The sequence below is a fragment of the Typopeltis vanoorti genome, chromosome 2, assembly GCF_054136105.1.
Source record: "Typopeltis vanoorti isolate ZY-2024b chromosome 2, IOZ_Tvanoo_1.0, whole genome shotgun sequence".
Taxonomy (NCBI): Eukaryota; Metazoa; Arthropoda; class Arachnida; order Uropygi; family Thelyphonidae; genus Typopeltis; species Typopeltis vanoorti.
In genome coordinates, this window is record NC_143550.1 from 24,076,117 (window position 1) to 24,094,888 (window position 18,772).

The following is an 18,772-nucleotide window of genomic DNA, read 5'->3' on the forward strand; positions in this document are numbered from 1 at the left end:
TCAGTCTATCATTATATCGACTTTCACATGCTATCTCCTCGGTCCTCATATACGGACGTACTTAATTCATTCGCATTCCTGCGACTTGGTTTGTAATTCGAGCGAAGAAAGCACAGGAAAACCTAAGTTCTGTCGCATCGGTATTTCGGTTCCCATCAAAAGAAGAACGAAGGGAATTGTGGAAGGCAATCGTGCAGGTACGATTTCTAGAGAATTATGGCATACGATTGGATGAAGGGAATGCTTCACTGAGAGTTAGTTGTATTTTATTTTTTTTTAATATGACCTACATAGCACTAAATTTAGTACAAAAACTGATGAAAAGCTAGAGAATCCTATATTTCTCTCCTTGAGAACAAGCGTGGTATTTTCTTTTTGAAGCCATTTTAGGCCTCTACTATTTTTGATCCTTTTTATACCTCAACTAGTCGTACTTTGAAACCAAAAGACTAGTTTTCTTCGGAGATATTTCGTATGCATAAGTGATGTTGCTTTAAAAAAAAAAAAAAAAAAAAACCGTATATTTACTGGATGATCTTTATCACCCGAAGTAGACTACCACCTCCTTTATTATAGGCCTCGATGTTGCCTGAAAAGCGTTTTGTGGTTGATCTGCAGCGTAAGCTTTCATGATTATCTAATCCTTAGGTTACCCTCAGTACTGCGGTAATGCAGGTTCGCCTACCTCCTTTGCAGAGGAAAAGGTTGGGAGATCGCTATAAAATCGGAATAAAATAAAATAACAAAAAGCATCTAACGATAAATATAATGATAAATAAATACAATGCGAAGATGAGTCTGTAGTCAGTCTCCGCTTTTAGTCATCAGTGATAGTTAAGAAAGACTATTAATGATTTCATTACGCATCAGAAAGAGAGCACTGAACACAATTGCTTTCATCTTATGATTCTAAACCATGATGTTCATTTATTTAAAGAAGCAACTGATTTCGAATATATTTTCCTCAAAAAAAAAAAAAAAAAGGCTTTCTCCAGTATTTGTTTCTTTTGTGTCTGTAAAATTCACAGAATAGGCAAGGTTCAATAAGGTTTCCTAATATCTTTATGGTACGAAGAATATGATGAGGAGGCTGAGAGAGAGAGAGAGAGAGAGAGAGAGAGAGAGACCTGTTAACATAATTTGATCAGCGTTTAATCAGAGGTTTAGTTTAAGAATCATTAAGGAGACTGAAAGATTAAATGGAACAGCGCCCTGAGGAGAACAGCTAGAAGACGAGAAGTCCATTTGAAAACAGGAGCGAAGGAGAAGAACGTTTGTTCTTTTACTGATACTCAGGAGTGGGTCCTAGCCTCTCCTCTAAAGTGTACTTAATAACGACAATTAAAAAGTACTCAAAAGCAGGATTAATGTCACTGATGGCTGTATGATTAGTCATCAGCGAAGAGACCATCTGGACAAGGGCAGATGTGGAGAGAGAGAGAGAGTTCGCGTTTGTATCTCTTGCTTTACCGAGGAGAATCGTTTAGAAGAACTGATGGTAGTAACAAAAGGTATGTAAAAGGTGAGAGTACCTCTGAAAAAAGACGTAATAAATTTCAATATTAATACGATTTTGGCTTCGTTTGGTCCAAGAATGAGTAAGTAAAGTAAGTTGTGGAACAATGACTTGACGATTCTAATGAAATTAATATTTCGATCCATAAAAATTTCTGGAGCATTCTTTTTTTTTTTTTTTTTTCTTCGATCTGATAATGTTTAGCCATGTTTGTCATTGCAATGGTTCTGCTATGGCTGAATTGATAGGGATAAAAGTTATCATTATTCAATATTATGTCAGTTTAAGATTAATCCACTCGGAGCACATAAACCACATACAGTGGCGTAGCTTGGGGGAAGGGGTCTGCCTCGGGCGGCACTTTTCGCATGAGACACAATTTTAATTTTTCGACGATTCTTTTATTTATGTTAACTTAGTAATTTTTATTACTTAATTGATAATTAGTTTTTAACAACCATACTTACGACTAAAATAAACAGTGTTTTAATTTATTTCTCTATACGTCGTTTTGACTTTTTGCAGTATTTTTGGGATGTATTGAGAGGGGCAGCAAACTCAGGACCGCCCCTGGCGGCAAAAGCTCTAGCTACGCCACTGCCCACATAAGCATTTCATCCATATTAGACATTGTCTAATATAGTTAATCATAGTATATTTAAGGTGTTTAACATAGTTGAATCAATTTTCACCGGAGAATTAATTGTTAAACATTTAGTTAGTCTATTCAAATCTACAATTATCTAACTGAGCCGGTCTCAGTTAGATAATATGTATTTTTTATCCCGAAAAAAAAAAAAAAACAGACCGACTATACAGGCAAAACAGGTCAAAAGAATACATGCCATTAACAAAAATAATAAAGTAGCAACCTAGTTTAAAAGGACGCATGTAAATTTACTTCTTCAACTACTCCTAGATTCAAAACTGCTTCATAAAAGATTCTCCAGTTATAATTCCTTTTATGGTCTAATTCTACAGGAATGCTATTTTGAAATACAGTTTATTTTTATTTTGTGATTTGTCTATAACCATTTCCTTACTTAATGATCTTAATTCTTTAAAAAAAAAAATAAAAAAAAAAAAAAAAATTATGTACATTATCTCGCAATCGCGAAAAAAAACCCATTTAGCCTATATCCCGATTCCGTAAAGTCGATCATTTGTTAATACTAAAGATATCCTTGAACAGAATAGATTTCATTCATCTCCATCTGAGGTCAAGATTTCCGATTCTCCCCCCCTCGATAACTTTTCAAGTTATCGAGGGGGGGGGGATTGGGAATCGGAAAAGTTATACTTGAAAAGTTTAACTTTTTGTAACCATCTTGTAAACCAAAAGAAAATAAAATATTAGAAGCAAAAAAGAATGAAAGAGCAGCTAAAAACCGACTACAAAAAATTATGTTAATACCAACGATTAAAAATAAAACGAACTCATAGCAATTGTCACGATTAATCAATTATTGAAAAACAGCGTAGCACTAATTTTTCATCTCAATCTGGTTCTAATTAGGTTAGTGTTCTGTTGTTTAAAGTATTGTATTGTTTTTAGCGGCTTATGATGTTATGTGTTCTTTTTCGTCTTTCTTTAGATGTATTAAAATTATCTGCATTCAAGTTTAAAAAAATATTACGACACTTTTTTTTATTGGAAAAGTGACACAAGTTAAGAACATCGTTTATCACTCCTGTTTTATATAAAATTTCCGTCAATCCACGCGCTAATACAATTACGTACCGTGACATTCCAATGCACTGTCATGCTTCCAACGCGGTATTTAATTTAAATTCCAATAGGTGGCTACTTGGTTGAATGACGCAAAGTATTGTTTTGAGTTTCATGATGTGCGATATGGTGATATCAGTATAACTACTTTAGACGTACAGTGCCGTGTAGAGGAAAAAATAAATTAGTGTTCATCTCAATCTTCAGCGCATGTAACCAGAATCTAGGGGAACGGATTTCCCTTTCCCTATTCAAAGGATGTATGCTGCTCTGCTGAACGAAAATGATAGATTTTGTCATCCAACTGAAATATTATTAATTGACAGACCATTAAAAAAAATCACAGTTAAGTAAATCCTGTGCTTAGACTAGTTTTCAGGTAAGGATTTTGCTGGAATGTCTTATCATTTTATATTTGGCCGGAATCTGCTCGTGATAAATGTCTCTCCCTTTCTTTCTTTTAAATTCACCTGTTCATAATTGTTAGCTACACAACGAAACATAGATGTGAAAGTATAAAAAAATATGTGACAGTACACAAGATTAAAATAAGTGGAGTGTATTTATTTCACACTTGGGGTACAACTAAATATGAAAGCCAAAATAATACGGTTTGTTGTGTTATAGTTGATAAAGTGCGCTTTTGGGTATATCTCATGTGAGTTGGCATTCGCGAAGAATGCCTGTGGCTAATAGTAAGGCGTATCCATTCTATTAGCTAAATGCAGTTATAAACAGTTGACACACTTCATTTTCGGTTGTTTCATTTACTCTTTGCCAGTTAATTTTGATAGGTCATGCACTAGTGCTCTGTGCTTGTCATTCTTTCCTTGTTAATTTCTTGGTGCTGTGCATTCCTTCAAATATCGGGTGCAGAAAGGATTTAGAATTACTGTTATCTTAGGATACTTCTAAATTTTAGAATAAATATGTAATGCTACTCACTTTTCCCAAAACTGGAATAAGTGTATTCTTCCACTATCCTTTTGATTTATTTTTTTTTTACCCTCATGGAGTCACAAGCCTTGTCATGAGAGGTCAATACAAAGTGTCATACCACTCCCCAAATTCGATTTTCAGCACCTTCTCAGGTAATACTTACTATGCTCCTACCACTGCCAATGCAAAAAAATTACTTCTTGCCGATTTACTTACCACCTCCTTTTGAAACTTCCACGGATGGCTTCTTGTCCTTGTTCCTTTCCCCTTCAACAGCTTAAATGTCTCGATCATATCTTCCATTTGTCTTCTATCAACCACGCTCTTCAGTTCATAATCAATGTTTTATAATCCTGACATTTTTATTATCCACCTCTGCACCCTCTCCAAGGCTGCTCTGCTTCATCCCCTTGAAATCCTGGTGATTTCAAAGCTTTACACCATGGAACTACTATCCTTTTATCTCTAGTGGTTAATGCCCTCCTCAATATTGCAGCAGTTCTCTGAGATATCTTCAGAACTTTTGCAATACATCTTCTGAACTTCAAACTTCTATCTACAATCACTTCACAATTCCATTCGTCCTTTGCAGTATAAACTCTACCAAGTGGAAGAATGAGATGTGAGTCATTTCCTTTGTGGATCTCAAATTCGAGCAAAATTCATATTTCACAACTTGCTAATTTGTGTATACTTAAATGTATATTGGAATATTGTGTTGCATATGTTAATTTTTTTATTTATTTTATCTTTATCTTTCACTCCAATAAGCAGTATGCTTTTTATTATTATTATTATTAAAAGAGACTTCCAGGGAATTATCCATTTTTAGCTCTGATTTGACATGTGCACATGGCATGCAGCTTGTAATGGTTTTGATCATGCAGTTAATGTGATGAGAAATTCTGAATAGCAAAATTAACCAATACAAATTTACTAAATATAACCAATGTCTTAATCTTTTTATCTTACTCAGTTGAAATTTCATGTGCAATTTGTGTACTGTAGAACAAATCAATCTGGCTTTATTATTTCAAGATATCAAGCTATCTTTTAACTACTTTATAATACAAATTTATTTATTATGAACAATTATGTAATGAAATGGAGTACAAACATTGTAGGCACTTATGAAAAATGTACAAATTAACAATTATATCGCATTCTTGCACATATATAATACGCCAAAAATGCATATAATCATACATAATGAAAAAAAAAAACTTTTGTTTTGTCCACAAATATACAAATATAATCTTTACAAAACAATCAGAATATCTTATTTTACTAAATTGGCACAACAAACGTACAAAAATAGCAATGAAATCCGAGTAATTATTACAAAGAAAAAATTACTTCAAAATATCCTCATATTTATATGATAAATAATTATATATTCTGGTTCAAAGAATTTAAAACATTATTTCTTATAAATATTACAAAAAATAATTATTACATTATATGCGGACCACATTATATAACACATTCAAAATGTTATTTAATCCTGCCATGGAAGCAGTTATTTTTTTTCTTTTATAATGAACATTTTTTTCTCAATGGTGTATTGTTTTCAGTAAATTTGATTGATTGCTCAGTTTTATTGATTCTTCACTATAACACTGTATATTTGTTAAATGAACTTATGGAATAGAAAAAATTGGTAATGATGTGATTCAGTGTAGATATATTTACACTTTGAAACAGGTATGCAGAAGAATACTTTCCTGTTTGAGCCAAAAAAAAAACAAACAAACTTGCTTCCAAACATAAAACAGCACAATATTTGCTCAATGAAAATAGTGAAGAGGCAGCAAGAAGTAAAAGATCACTTGTGTCCATGTGAATTCATTAAGGTTTTTTATTTTATTTTATTTATTATTTTTTTTAATGCAGTATGTAAGGTACTTTTTTTCAATGTATTGAGTTCTTTCTATCTGTTTTGTGGGTTTTGTCTTGCTGGGTAAATAACCAAACTGTATAGCAAAAAAAAAAACAAGTAAAACAGATGTATCAGAGAGAAAGAGTGAGGCATAAATTAATAGAAGATCAAAATTGACCACAACATCAGTATCTTTTGAGGATAATGTCTGAGGGGAAAGATATAAAGTACTCAGTTTTTCATGTGAGCCAGTGAGAGAGAGCAGTTGGACTGAGTAGTTCAACTTTTGGTTAGTATGTGAACTTGCCTGTAGATCTCAATGGGATTAATGGTGTATTTTTGTCAGGCAACAGACAAATTGAATTTTTACTGAGTGATTTCAGGAAGCCAGGATTTTGGAAGTGCTTTTTTAGATAAGATTGGAATAAGAGTAGGATAGACATTATTCCATGATACTCAGAATGTTAGAATAAGAGCAACAGGTTATGATTGTCTCTTGATGTTTTTTTCTTCTTATTAATGATAAACAAAAAGGCTGTGTACTGGGAATGTAATTCCAAACAACCTTCAATTTAAATAAGCATCTAGGAACCTCCTAGATGAATCTTTTACTCCATGGGGTCTTAGGATAAGAATAAATATCTGTGCAAACAATAATAAACAATCTCTACATATAAATTTTAGAAGTGTAGTTAAAATTCAGGTCCATAATACTTGCATAAACCTGTCATTAAACAGGTCGTTAACTCAAAACTAATGTGAAATATATAAATAATGGAGATGCTGAAGTAGATAAAATACTATCATTGTCTAAATTATTATATAATAAAAAAAAAACCTCATAACATTAAACAAGATGTAGACATCATGCTGCCATCTGGTGTGTATCACATACACTAAATCGTTTTGTAAAACAAAAATATTTTGCAGTAATTCTGCAATTTTATATTATAAATAATTATACATTCTAGTTTACAACATTTACAAACAGTATTGAATTTTATAAATATTATAAGAAACATTTTACAAGTTGCATGAAATTCCAAATTCAAATTTTATGGTCTTAATTCTATTCTGAAAATTCTCTGCTATTTTCCTTTTATGCTGACCTCTCTAAATTTGATACCTTTTGGATTGGAGGTTTCATTTGTAAAGAAATGAAATCATCCAAATTCACTTAGCTGCTTTGTCCATTCAATACTGTCACTGAATGATTTTGACTTCACACTCTCTTTTACTATTTCTTTACTGGATCTATTCCATCTATTCCTCCTGCTTTTCTGTAATCTGCGTTGGCATAAATGAGTCCATCATCTCCTTTCATAATGCCTATGACAACTGCCATTCGGCCACCTTCATTGGCCACTCTATCATGACCTCGGCTTTTCAATCCTTCAAGAATATTCTGCAGTGAGAAACAAAATATTCAGTGTTGTTAGAACGACAATTCATTTAGAGAAATAAGATTATATAAAGCATTCTGCCATTAATTCTTATTCCTAACACAGTTTTTATACATTTCTTTAAAGTAAATAAATAAGTGGCAGTAGGACTCTAAACTTTTTGCATGTTTAGAATTTGTTTTTACAGGGTTAATAAACATTCAAATGATTTAGAGGATCTTGTTATATTTAAAACAAGACCAGTATTTTTTTTTTATAAGGATGCAATGCTGAATTATTACTGATAACATGCTCTCAAATTGCTTTAATTGATATAAATTTCTAAAGGAATTTGAACACTTTTGCATAATTGTAATAACAGATTCCTACCTGGGGAAACTCTTTTTCATACAGTATATGATTAGGGATTAGTTGGTGATGCATTCTGGGAGCATCAATGGTCTTTTTGATATCAATTCCCATCCATAGTGACATGGCGATTACCTAGGGCAAGAAAGGCCATCATTATTAGATGTTTCAATAATAGTCTTAGGGAAACTTATTTTTCATTATATTTACACAACTCCAAAACTATGAGACTACTATTACCCTGCATATTATTATTATTATTATTATTGCACCCTCCATGGAGTTGGCAAACTCATCATGGGAGGTTCATTCAACTGCAACATATTTATTGTACAGAATCTTAAAATCCTTAACATTCCTTGTCTTAACACATTCTAGTAATGTATTCCATTCACTAACAATTCTCAATGTAAAAAATCTACTCCTTGCACTCCTCTTTATTACACTCTTACATAACTTCTGGGAATGGCCTCCCCCTCTCACCTTCTACTCTTTTTTTATAATCCCCAGCTGGATTCATCTGATAAAATCCTCTCACTAACTTAAATGTTTCTATCATATCACTTTTCCTACTATCCACTAAACTCTGCAGACCACATTTCTTCAACCTCTCTCCATAGCCAGCATTCCAAAGCCCTTATATTGTCTTAGTCATTCATCTCTGGACCTGCTCCAATGTTTCCACATGAAACTGAAAACCAGGTGACCAAATTTGAGCACAATAGTCCAAGTGTGGTCTCACCAGTTTTTTATACAGTGGCACAATGCTTTCTTATCCCTAAATTTCAGAGCAGCACTATGACGTGTAGCCTTTGCAACACTTGCAATATGCCCTGTAAACTTCAGTCTACTGTCAACCATCACTCTTGAATCTCATCCACTTCTTGCAGTATGACACCATCAATATAGTACATAGCCTTATATTTCTGCACTCCAGAATGCAACACCTTGCACTTATTAATATTAAAACGACAACTACACTTTGTCCAAGTCAAAAGTCTATTCAAATCTTCCTGAAGGGAATTAAGCAGTGCTACTTATAATTCTGCCCAACTCTGCATCATCAGCAAACAACTGAATATCCCCAGTCAGTCCAAATGATATATCATTTACAAACACGTTAAACAGCAGAGGCCTCAAGAACATACCCTGGGTCACGCCACTAGTTGCTCTCCTTTTTTGAGACACTGCTCCATTATACACAACTTGCTGGTATCATTCAGAGAGTCAGTCACTAATCTATCTAACCATATACTATCTGTTCTCATTCTCTGCAGCTCGTATACCAACTTATCATGTGGTAATCTATCAAACACTTAAGAATATCACTGTATATGATACTCTCTTATCTAACATATTCATTACCTTATCATAGAATGCAGGTGAATTGCTAAAACAGGACCTATCCTTTACAAATTCATGCTGACCTTCTTTATGATGGTCAGCATGAATTTGTAAAGGGTAGGTCCTGTTTTAGCAATTTACCTGCATTCTATGATAAGGTAATGAGTGTTAGATAAGAGAGTCCATCAATTCAATCTTGTATTCTATTCCTAACCAATCTCTCCAACCAGGGCCGTCGCCAGAGTAGATCCCACCCTGAGGCAAACAATTAAAAATCGCCCCTGATGGATTATAAGACAAAAATATAAGAAAATCTCCAAATGCTATTTTGTTTTTATTACAAGAGAAACATTAATGCAAAACAATTACAAAATAATATTAATTAAATGTTTGCTCTACGGGGATATCACACAATAAAATTGTTTATAAGCTCTTCTAAATTTATAAGCTATGTCCGTCTCTATCAATGTAGTTGCTAGACCAACCATTAGCTTAGCAATGCTGCCTAGCCTACCACAATATGGCTGAACGAGTGCCCTTATTAAGTTGCACCTTGAGGCAGGTTGCTTCTGTGCTACACCCTGTCAACAGTACTGTCTTCAACACCTGGACCACAGCTGTACAGACTGGTCTGTAATTGGAAACTTATGTTCTAGAACCATACATGTGGAGTAGTACTATTTTGCACTCTTTCCACTCCTTAGGAACCCTACCCACTGCATGACTTTCATTAAATAACCAGGTCGAGGGCATATCCAACTGTTGTGCACATTGCTAAAGAATACGTGGTGATATGTCATCCATTCCCAAAATCTTATTAACATCTAATCCAATCAACATTTGATACACTTCTGATTCTTTCACTTTCAATTCTCCTAATACTTGCCTTCCTTCTATATGTTGCACTGCATCATTTACACCAGTATGATGTACGTTCATGAAGTGCTTGTTCAATAATTCTACTATATCCTTTGCAACCGTTATTCTGCTGTCATGACCATCCACCGATGTCAGCCTGCCATAATTATTCTTTCTCTTGCTTGCCATATGGTGCAAAAATTCCCTTGAGTTAACCTTGGCCTGAACAGCCAATCTCCTCTCATACTGCACCTTTTCTTTCTTTACCATGCATGTCACCTTCTTAGCCTGCACTTTATACTCTTCATGGATCCAATCATCAACCGTCTTGTACCTCCTCCATAGCATTTTCTTTTTTTAGCACATCTTGCTTGAGTTCACTCTTCATCCATTTCATTCCTACTCTATTTACTAATTTAGTTCTTGGTATGCAGTTATACGTTGCTTATTTCAGATACTGCCTTGTGAATTTCCATGCACTGTCAACATCTTTTCTGCTCAGCTCATTTACCTAATATACTGATGCTAACTGACTACAGAGCTTCCTATAATCATCTGCTTTATACTTCCACATATATCCATTTTTGGCAGTAACCTTTTCTTGTTTCATCATTTCTCAAACAAGTACCTCATGATTACTCTCTCCAGCCAGTGACAGTGTCAACACCTCATTAACATCTTGTGAAGTTATCACCAAATCCAAAATATTAAAGCCTCTAGTTGCTTCAGTCACATGCTGCTTAAGATATTTATCTCATAGAAAGTCACTTTCTCTCTCTCTTTGTTCCCATACACTATCTTCTCCTTCCATTCTATATTCCTGTAAGTAGTCTTCTATCAGGATTGGCTTCTTTTGATATGTCCAACTAATCTGTCTAAACATTTCACAATCAGTATCCTTTGCATTCCTTGGCCTTTAACAGCATCTTATCAGATATACTAGCCAATTTGTTTAAACTCCACACAACACAGATTCAAAATCTGTGCATGCATTATTAACTTCCACACATTGTGGACACAATTCATCTGCAATCATTAACAGCACTCCCCTCCTCTTTTCACATTTGTATCCATCCGGAAAATTATATATCCTTCGGTTTCTATTCCCGACATCACATCACATCCTCCTGAGAGACGACCAATTTTCACTTATTCCAATTATCTTTAGGCATATTGATTTAATCAATGTAACAAACTCAGCTCTCTTGTTTCGAATACTCCTTACATTTGTATACAAACACAACAATCCCTGTGTCTTTGAGACCATTCTACCAGCATCAACATTCTCTATTTTAGCTGCTGTACCACACCTTTCTCTTTGGTCTGACCACTTGAGTTTCACTGATCCTGAGTATGGTTTCCATTCCTACCTGTCTCATCGTCACCTTTATGCATTCCATCATCTTGTGCATTAACTACATTTTCAACCTCGTATCTATCTTCCTCCTGTTGTACAATTCGTTTGGTTGTGCTAACCTGCTTCACAAGTAGACTGATCATTTACTACATTAACTTCTTGACTCTGTGCCTTCTCAAAAAGCAATATCCTTTCTAAATGCCAACACCAAACCCTTTCAGATGCAATCCATCAACTTTAAACCATTCCAACTTTCCTTCAAATTCACTCCATAGATTTACAAATTGAACCCTCTTTGCTTCACACAACTCAGCCATCTTACTATTCATTATCTCTGCTTGCCAACAAGCTAACGACTTTTCCAACAACACTTTTATTCTTTACCTGCTGCAACAACTTCCTTAAGTGTCTGTTGACATTCTTCCCCCCCCCCCCCCCCAACTAAGTCATTTCTGCCCAAAGCTACCACTAATTTTGACCCCCCCCCCCGTCTTTCATTTTCTGCAGTTCGTCATTATTTCACCAGGAGAGCATGTTTTGTGCACTGTATTAATGATCACACGTCTAGTGATGGAGTCCTCGTACAATGGAAGTCCTCAAGTGCTTGTGGCTTGAAAAAAATTTCATCCTTTTTTTTGTGCAGAGTTTCCTGATTATTTAACCATTAGCCCATAATTAGTACTAATGCAAATGTATTATAGGCTTTGAGTTATATTCATATTGAGAAGAAAAAAAAAACTTTCCTAGGAAAATAAAGAATTTTCTTGAAGTGATTCATATCAGTAATTTTCTGATTTTTGAACTGCAATTTTAGTACAGATAATTGCTTGTAATATATGCTACATCACTTCAATTAAGAGCTTCTTTGCTCAATGGATAATATCTCAATGAATGATAGTGAAGAAAAAAAAAGTAATATGCACAGTATGAAGGAGGGATGCATGGTAAGTGAGATGGAACCTTTATATCTGTTCTCAGTGACAGTACATGCAGATCTTCGGAAACAATTTTTAAGCAGTTTTTGTTGGATAATTATTTTGAAAGAATTGTTTAGATGAAAAAATTAAATTAATTTTTCTTTTTAGTTGCATCATCTTTCATGATATAGCCCTGCTTTTTAAGATTGTAATTCATAACTTTTGTTTTGGATGGTGAACTAAGCTGGTGTGGAGGTATCTAATTGTATGAGTTGGTTTCTTTTAGTCGTTAGAGATGTGGAGTGCCATCCTGCAGTGAGTCCTTTGACTCTTTCAAGCTGTCACGACAATATTATTTCACCCTCTGCATTTTTACAGATTAAAACTTCCAGCAATGGAAGTTTATTGTCAATTTGTAATTCTAAGGTAGTGATAAATAGAAGCTTTGAATGGAAACTATGATGCTAAAATCTTTGTCTAAATTTTTTCTAAATTTGGAGAAAACCTTGGAAATATGTTTCGATATGCATTAGACAGTATAATTCAATTCTACTATGCACTGTACTGTTAATGTTTTAACTGTTTACTATTAATACTGCTGGCTTGTATGTTTTTTTATGTGGTTCCTAACTATGAGAGGTTATTAGTACATTTATACCGTGGGTGGGCAAAGGATTTTTTTTTTTTCATTTTTATCAATTTTATATATTATTATTTTGGCATGAAAAAGTTCCGAATGGAACTTTTCAAGTCGCTTCAGGTCTCCAATAAGCAAGGTGGTGTTCTAATACTAGGTGATAAAGTTCATCTAACTCCCATCATTCATCTCTTACCTGTAGTAAATACATGACATTAGTAATGGCATCTTTCGTAGTAAATACATAGATGCCATTACTGTAATACCACGTAGTGTTAGTATGTAATCCTGGGAAGTGTACTATAAGGTATATTAAATGAGTTAAACTAATACATCGGTATTCTTTTAACAGCTAATATACTCCATGTAGTAACTAAACTAGATCTTTATGTTAACAGGCCAGCATAATAAGTTGTCAGGATGCTTACTTGGCTTTCCATAAAAATTATAGAAATCTTGATATTCTTTCTTAATACAGTTATTCCAAAAGTTGTAACTTATCTTCCAAGAGAAAACAATGTCAATATCTAAACTGTTTCGAGACTGGAAGACCCTTTAAAATGTCTTATGAACCTGAAAAGATGATGTTCTTTTCCAAAAACACCTTGGTGTATATTATATACGACAAATTATTATTATTATTCGTGACACCTCCAAGGAGTCTGAAGAATCATCGCGGGAGGATGCCTAACTCAGTCTCCACTACTATACCGAACCTCTACTACCAATCACCTACTTCAGTGCCATCTACTTCCCACCACCACAGCTAGTATTTTTTGTCTGTAAATTTTGTGTTCTGAAGGGCTGATTTGTCTGTATGCGGGATGAAAAACTCGAGTTTCTGGAAGAAAAAACCCTGCTACCTTCGTATGAGATTGGCCAACTTACTTCAATTGAAAAAGTTCATATAAAGATTCCTCCCGTCATGACGAAAATCAAACTTGGGCCTTTTCTAATCGAAGGGTGCAACGTGCAGTCGTTCTTCCAGTTCCGCTACAGAGGCGCTTGTATATTCTTATATTCTTTTTTATATTCTTGTTTAATCTTTGGTTAAGGGATTTAACATTTCGGTGAAGAAAGTTTGCATGTGAAGTATCTTCACAACCAGGCTACTTGAATATATTATCATCATTACCCAAAACCTATGGAGCCAAAGACTCATCTGGGAGGTGCTTTTTATCACACACACCACTCATCATACTGTGCTATGATTGAAATAATAGGTAAGATCTTTTGGCAAGCAAATAAGGGAGTTAATTTTTAGAATGTGTGAACTTTTGTGTGAGGTGCCTTAGATGTAGGGGATGGCAATGGATTCTTTTGCAATGAATTTGGGGGATGAGCAGAGTTCTGTTGATTCTGTGAAAGGGAACGTCATTGACTAAAAATGTGTTCTGGATATTATTGATTTCATTAGAGAGGCTAGTGTAGTGAGAAATTGATTCTAGATGGTTTTTGCTGATGTTTTGCAAAATAGAACTAGGTGAGCAGCATGCATTGCCTAAGAGGGCATTTGAGAATGCAGACAGGAAATGATTTTGAGCGAGACGTAATGAGTCATGACTACATGGAGGGTGTGAATGATAACATTACTGGATGTGTGTTTCAATCCTATAGTTGACTTTTGAAAATTAAAGAAAATAAAAACTTTTTTTTTTGTTTTAGTGTTAGTATCAGTAATGATTACCTTTTTAATGGGATAGAAATAAAAAAAACCTGAAGAGTTGCAAATATGAAGTAGTGGAACAAAGAAATGAAAATTTGAAGAATCTCATCTTGATTGATTTCACAACTTTTATGACTGGCAGTGAGGAATAACAGTATGGTATAATATGCTTGGTACAATTGCTGCTGTAATAGTAAGAGACCTAACAAGCTAAAATGTTACCTTCATCCCAGTTTAAAAAATAACCTTTTTTAATTTTTTTTAAAAAAGGGTTATTTTTTAATATTAAAAAATAACCTTTATATTAAAAAAGAGAAAACTCCATTGCACCAAGAAGGATATTTTCTTAACTGTAGTAATTAAGTCAAAAGCTTTCTGTAATCATAAAAGGATAGTCTCATAACTTGTAATAAATTTCAATTATAAATTCCTTTACGAAAAAATTTAAAATATCTTTTAGTTTTTATTATTACATGACATCTCCAACTACTCCAAGAACTCATGGGGGGAAGGGGGGGGGGGGGCATTCTGCATCACAACTCACTGTCTAGGCTGCTTAATTCACCCTTACCCAGTGCACGATTTATTATCCACACTATGCCATATCCATGCACCAATATATTACATAATCCTTGATTTACTACACACACACACCACACACACACACACACACACACACACACACACACACACACACACACAGTACTTACTAATAGTATTTTGGTTTAATTACATGTGTTTCTGCTGGTTTGCTTTTCTGTGGGATGAAAATCCAGAGTTTCCAGAAGAAACCCTGCTGTCTCCATATCAGATTATTTTTAAAAAAATTCTCATTAATGTGGGGGGGGGGCATCAAAATTCAAATGACTTTTGCAGGCAGGTTACGGGGGGTGGCAATTAAAAATTATCCATACTGGAGATGCTATCATTTTTTGGAAAATGGTAAATTCATTATTCATTGCATATCATGATGGCACATACTGATATGGAATATGAGGTGATATATGATATGAGGTGAAAGTAAGCTTCTATGATATTAATATTCTGTACCTCCATGTAGTTGTATGACATCATGAGGTCTGCCTTACACAACAGTATCATCTACTCCCTGAACTCATTCCTATCTGCTCTCTAACACTAACCACCATCACAAGCAGTGCATCTCATGCTTTATTACTCTCATTGCAAAAAAAAACAAAAAAAAACTTGCTTTTTATCCTCTCACTCATTACTTCTTCCTTTTGCAACTTCCAGGGATGTTCTGTTATCTGTATTCTTCCTTCTCTTACCATGTAAACCCCTCCCTCCTCCCAGAGTCAATCTAATGTTTCTCAACAGCTTAAATGTCTCAAACTCCCAGACGGTGTAGATTATATGCCCTCTGCCTATCCTTATAACCAAACTTCTGAGTCGAGATATCATTTTTGTTATCTTCCTCTAACCATTTCCATAGTTAATTCATATCCTTCAAATGTTGGAGACCAGATCTGAGAACAGTAATCGAGATGTAATCTGATTAAGCTTTACACATGGAACTATCACCTCTCTCTCCCTCTCCTGATTAGTGTTTGCCTGAATACTGAAGCAATTCTCTGAGTTGTCTTCAAATTTCTGTCTATTACCTCAAGATCCCTTGTTCCTCCACTTTCAGTATACATCAAGAGTTTGCAGTCTCTCATCTGTGGATCACAAATTTCACTTTACATTCAGTTGTATTAAACTGAAATTCTCATTAAATTGCCCATGTTTCCAACTTATTCAAATCCTCTGAAGAGAAGTATTACTTTTTTTTTATGGAATTACAACACAAAAACACTAAATCATAAGATGTTTATTGACTAGCTTAGATTTTGCTGGATTTCAACCCAGCATCCTCAGAGCACAGCTAATCATTATAGCCTACATATGACAATGAATAAGTGAAACAATTTCGAATTGTAACAAAACAGGAGTTATTAGTATTAAGTTTATCTTAAAATGACACCACATTTTTTGCAGATTAATGCAGTCATAATACTTGTTAAGGTGAGGAGAATGCTTCATAATCATTGCTGGCAGAAAATAGTCTGTCTGACCTGTAACGATTTCTATATAGCACATAAGGTTTCTTCCATTCTGATCTTGTGTGAAGGTATGCCAGAACTTGGTCTACCAGTTCTAACTTGCTGTAATGATGGTAGTGAATATATTTCCTGGGTTCTCTGAGGCAGATGCTAACATATCTTATTATATGTCCATAGTAGGCAAAGTTACAATCTCAATGTTGTTATACTTAGCAAATACATTACTTGTCTTGCCGATACCTTCTACTGCATAATCCCTTTTGGTCTTTAATACCAACTGTCACTGCACTGTCTATTGTTTCTCCATGTAAACTCCTCTAGCACTACTGTTTTGTCTCCTCCCCTTTCCCATGTCATTGAATCAGCAAACATGACAACCTCACAGCTCTATTTATTCTTCCTTTACTGGTTTGCTTAAGTTTCTGCTTTTATATCCTCCCCTATCTCTCTCACGTTCCCTCCTTCCTCTCATCTAACTCTTGTATCCACACTCCCTTGACTTCTTTCTATTCTGTCACCTCTCATCATGGTGCCTTTTATATCTACTGATATTCTCCTTGCACCAGTTACTCTCCAGTCACTCTCCTTAATTTGGTCTTTATGCTTTCCAGTTCCTTTCTGAATACCTCTGTATCTTCCTACGACACAGTATCTTTGACAGTTGTTTTCTTCTCCTCACCCTAAAACGTATTATCTAAAGCTGAAGATGTAACACTTAAGCCATCCACTGTTTCTAATGCCTGCATTTTATGCACACATTAATTTCCATTCTCAGCTGCCACATTTTTAACTTACATGAAGCATGTGCTAAGAGAAGTGATACAAAATCTTAGACTGTTACACCCAATAGTCTTCAAGTGGTAGTAGGCTGGGCTAATGTGTTAGTGAATTGAGCTATGGTGACCATAGGGGGGGGGATAAAATGAGCACAGCTAAACATGATGTAGTAGAGGGATCCAAAATGACTATGCAAATCATACAAAGAGCAGCTTGCCACACTTTCAGGCAAAGATATAGATGTTTGAATTAGAAAAAGATACATGCTGAATTACAAAACTGGAAATTGTGACAAATTCAGGTGCATATTGTGTCTGGGCACCAGTTATGAATGGAATCAGTGAAAAGATGCTTAAATTGTGCAGTATCTGAATGTGTCCATATTCATAGAAAAAGCAGGCTGGGAATTAAATGGATGTGCAACCTTATTAAGCAAGTGATCTAAGATGTGGAAGGAATGCCATAGGAATAAGGATGAGAGGAGTAGTGAAATATATAAAGAGCAGGCCTGCATGGAATGCAAAGTCAGAGTATAAAAATAAATTGCTTGCAGAGGCTAAAAGCAATCCAAAATAATTTTATTGTTTTGCTACAATAAAAGAAAGAATAAAAATGGAAGAATAACTTTGCTGAGTGTAGGTGGCATGCTTGTCTAAAGGGAATGCAATTTGTTCAAATTATGAGTGCTCACTTTGCCAAGATATACTTCTCCCATTTGAAGGTTAGCAATCATGATATACTAGTGTCTGTTCCTCTGCCATTCTTTTGGTCTTGTAATAGCTCTTGTCATCAGGATTTAATCTGGGGGGGGGAAGCACTAAAGATTTAATCTTGGGGAGGGGGGGGTCGAGTTAAGTAGACGATGTGAGAATGCACACTACGCATTACATACGACCTATGATTAAGCATCTGCAGTGATCGCCGTGAACTCCTTTGGTCCAGCTCGGACAAACGAAGTAGTGCTCGGTTCCGATGGAGCAACACTTCGTTTGCCTCATGTTCAACAGTGGCCGTGATTCCCAAGAGCTATAGGGTATTCCCACCTTATGTGACCACTAATTCATAAGTAGTATAGAAATAGAAGACACGACACAACATAAAAAAAAAATATATTAATTAGGAAAAGATTTTTGGAAAATTTTCTAGTGTTTTTTTTTTCCTTTTTCTTTTTTTTTGGGGGGGGGCATTGGCTCCCTCCCTGGGTGCGCCACTGTTCCCTACTGAACCTCTTAATGCCTCCTGTTATCTTGCAATTTCTCTTTATGAGGTCTTCTATGAGGCTCGTTAACTTTAGATCCCTTTTCATTTTTTTTTCTCTTTCCAAGAAATATTCATTGCT

At 34.8% G+C, this 18,772-nt stretch overlaps 2 protein-coding genes across 3 annotated transcripts in view; one reads left to right on the top strand and one right to left on the bottom strand.

The window, feature by feature from the left end:
- The first annotated feature begins 3,564 nt into the window (after nt 1-3,564).
- LOC150108877 (scoloptoxin SSD14-like) overlaps nt 3,565-18,772 on the top strand; it is a 141,470-nt gene continuing 126,262 nt past the window's right edge. Inside the window, exon 1 of the mRNA XM_090410561.1 lies at nt 3,565-3,624. The gene's annotated coding sequence lies outside the window, so the exon portion shown is untranslated. The remainder of the gene's footprint in view (nt 3,625-18,772) is intronic.
- The window catches only part of LOC150108878 (scoloptoxin SSD14-like), a 90,260-nt gene continuing 76,723 nt past the window's right edge, over nt 5,236-18,772 (bottom strand). For both annotated transcript variants that reach the window (XM_090410533.1, XM_090410541.1), the window contains exons 11-12: nt 7,836-7,949; nt 5,236-7,468 (exon numbers count right to left, since the gene is read on the bottom strand). In XM_090410533.1, the coding sequence (XP_090266659.1) occupies nt 7,301-7,468; nt 7,836-7,949 (282 nt within the window). In that variant the 3' untranslated portion in view covers nt 5,236-7,300. The remainder of the gene's footprint in view (nt 7,469-7,835; nt 7,950-18,772) is intronic.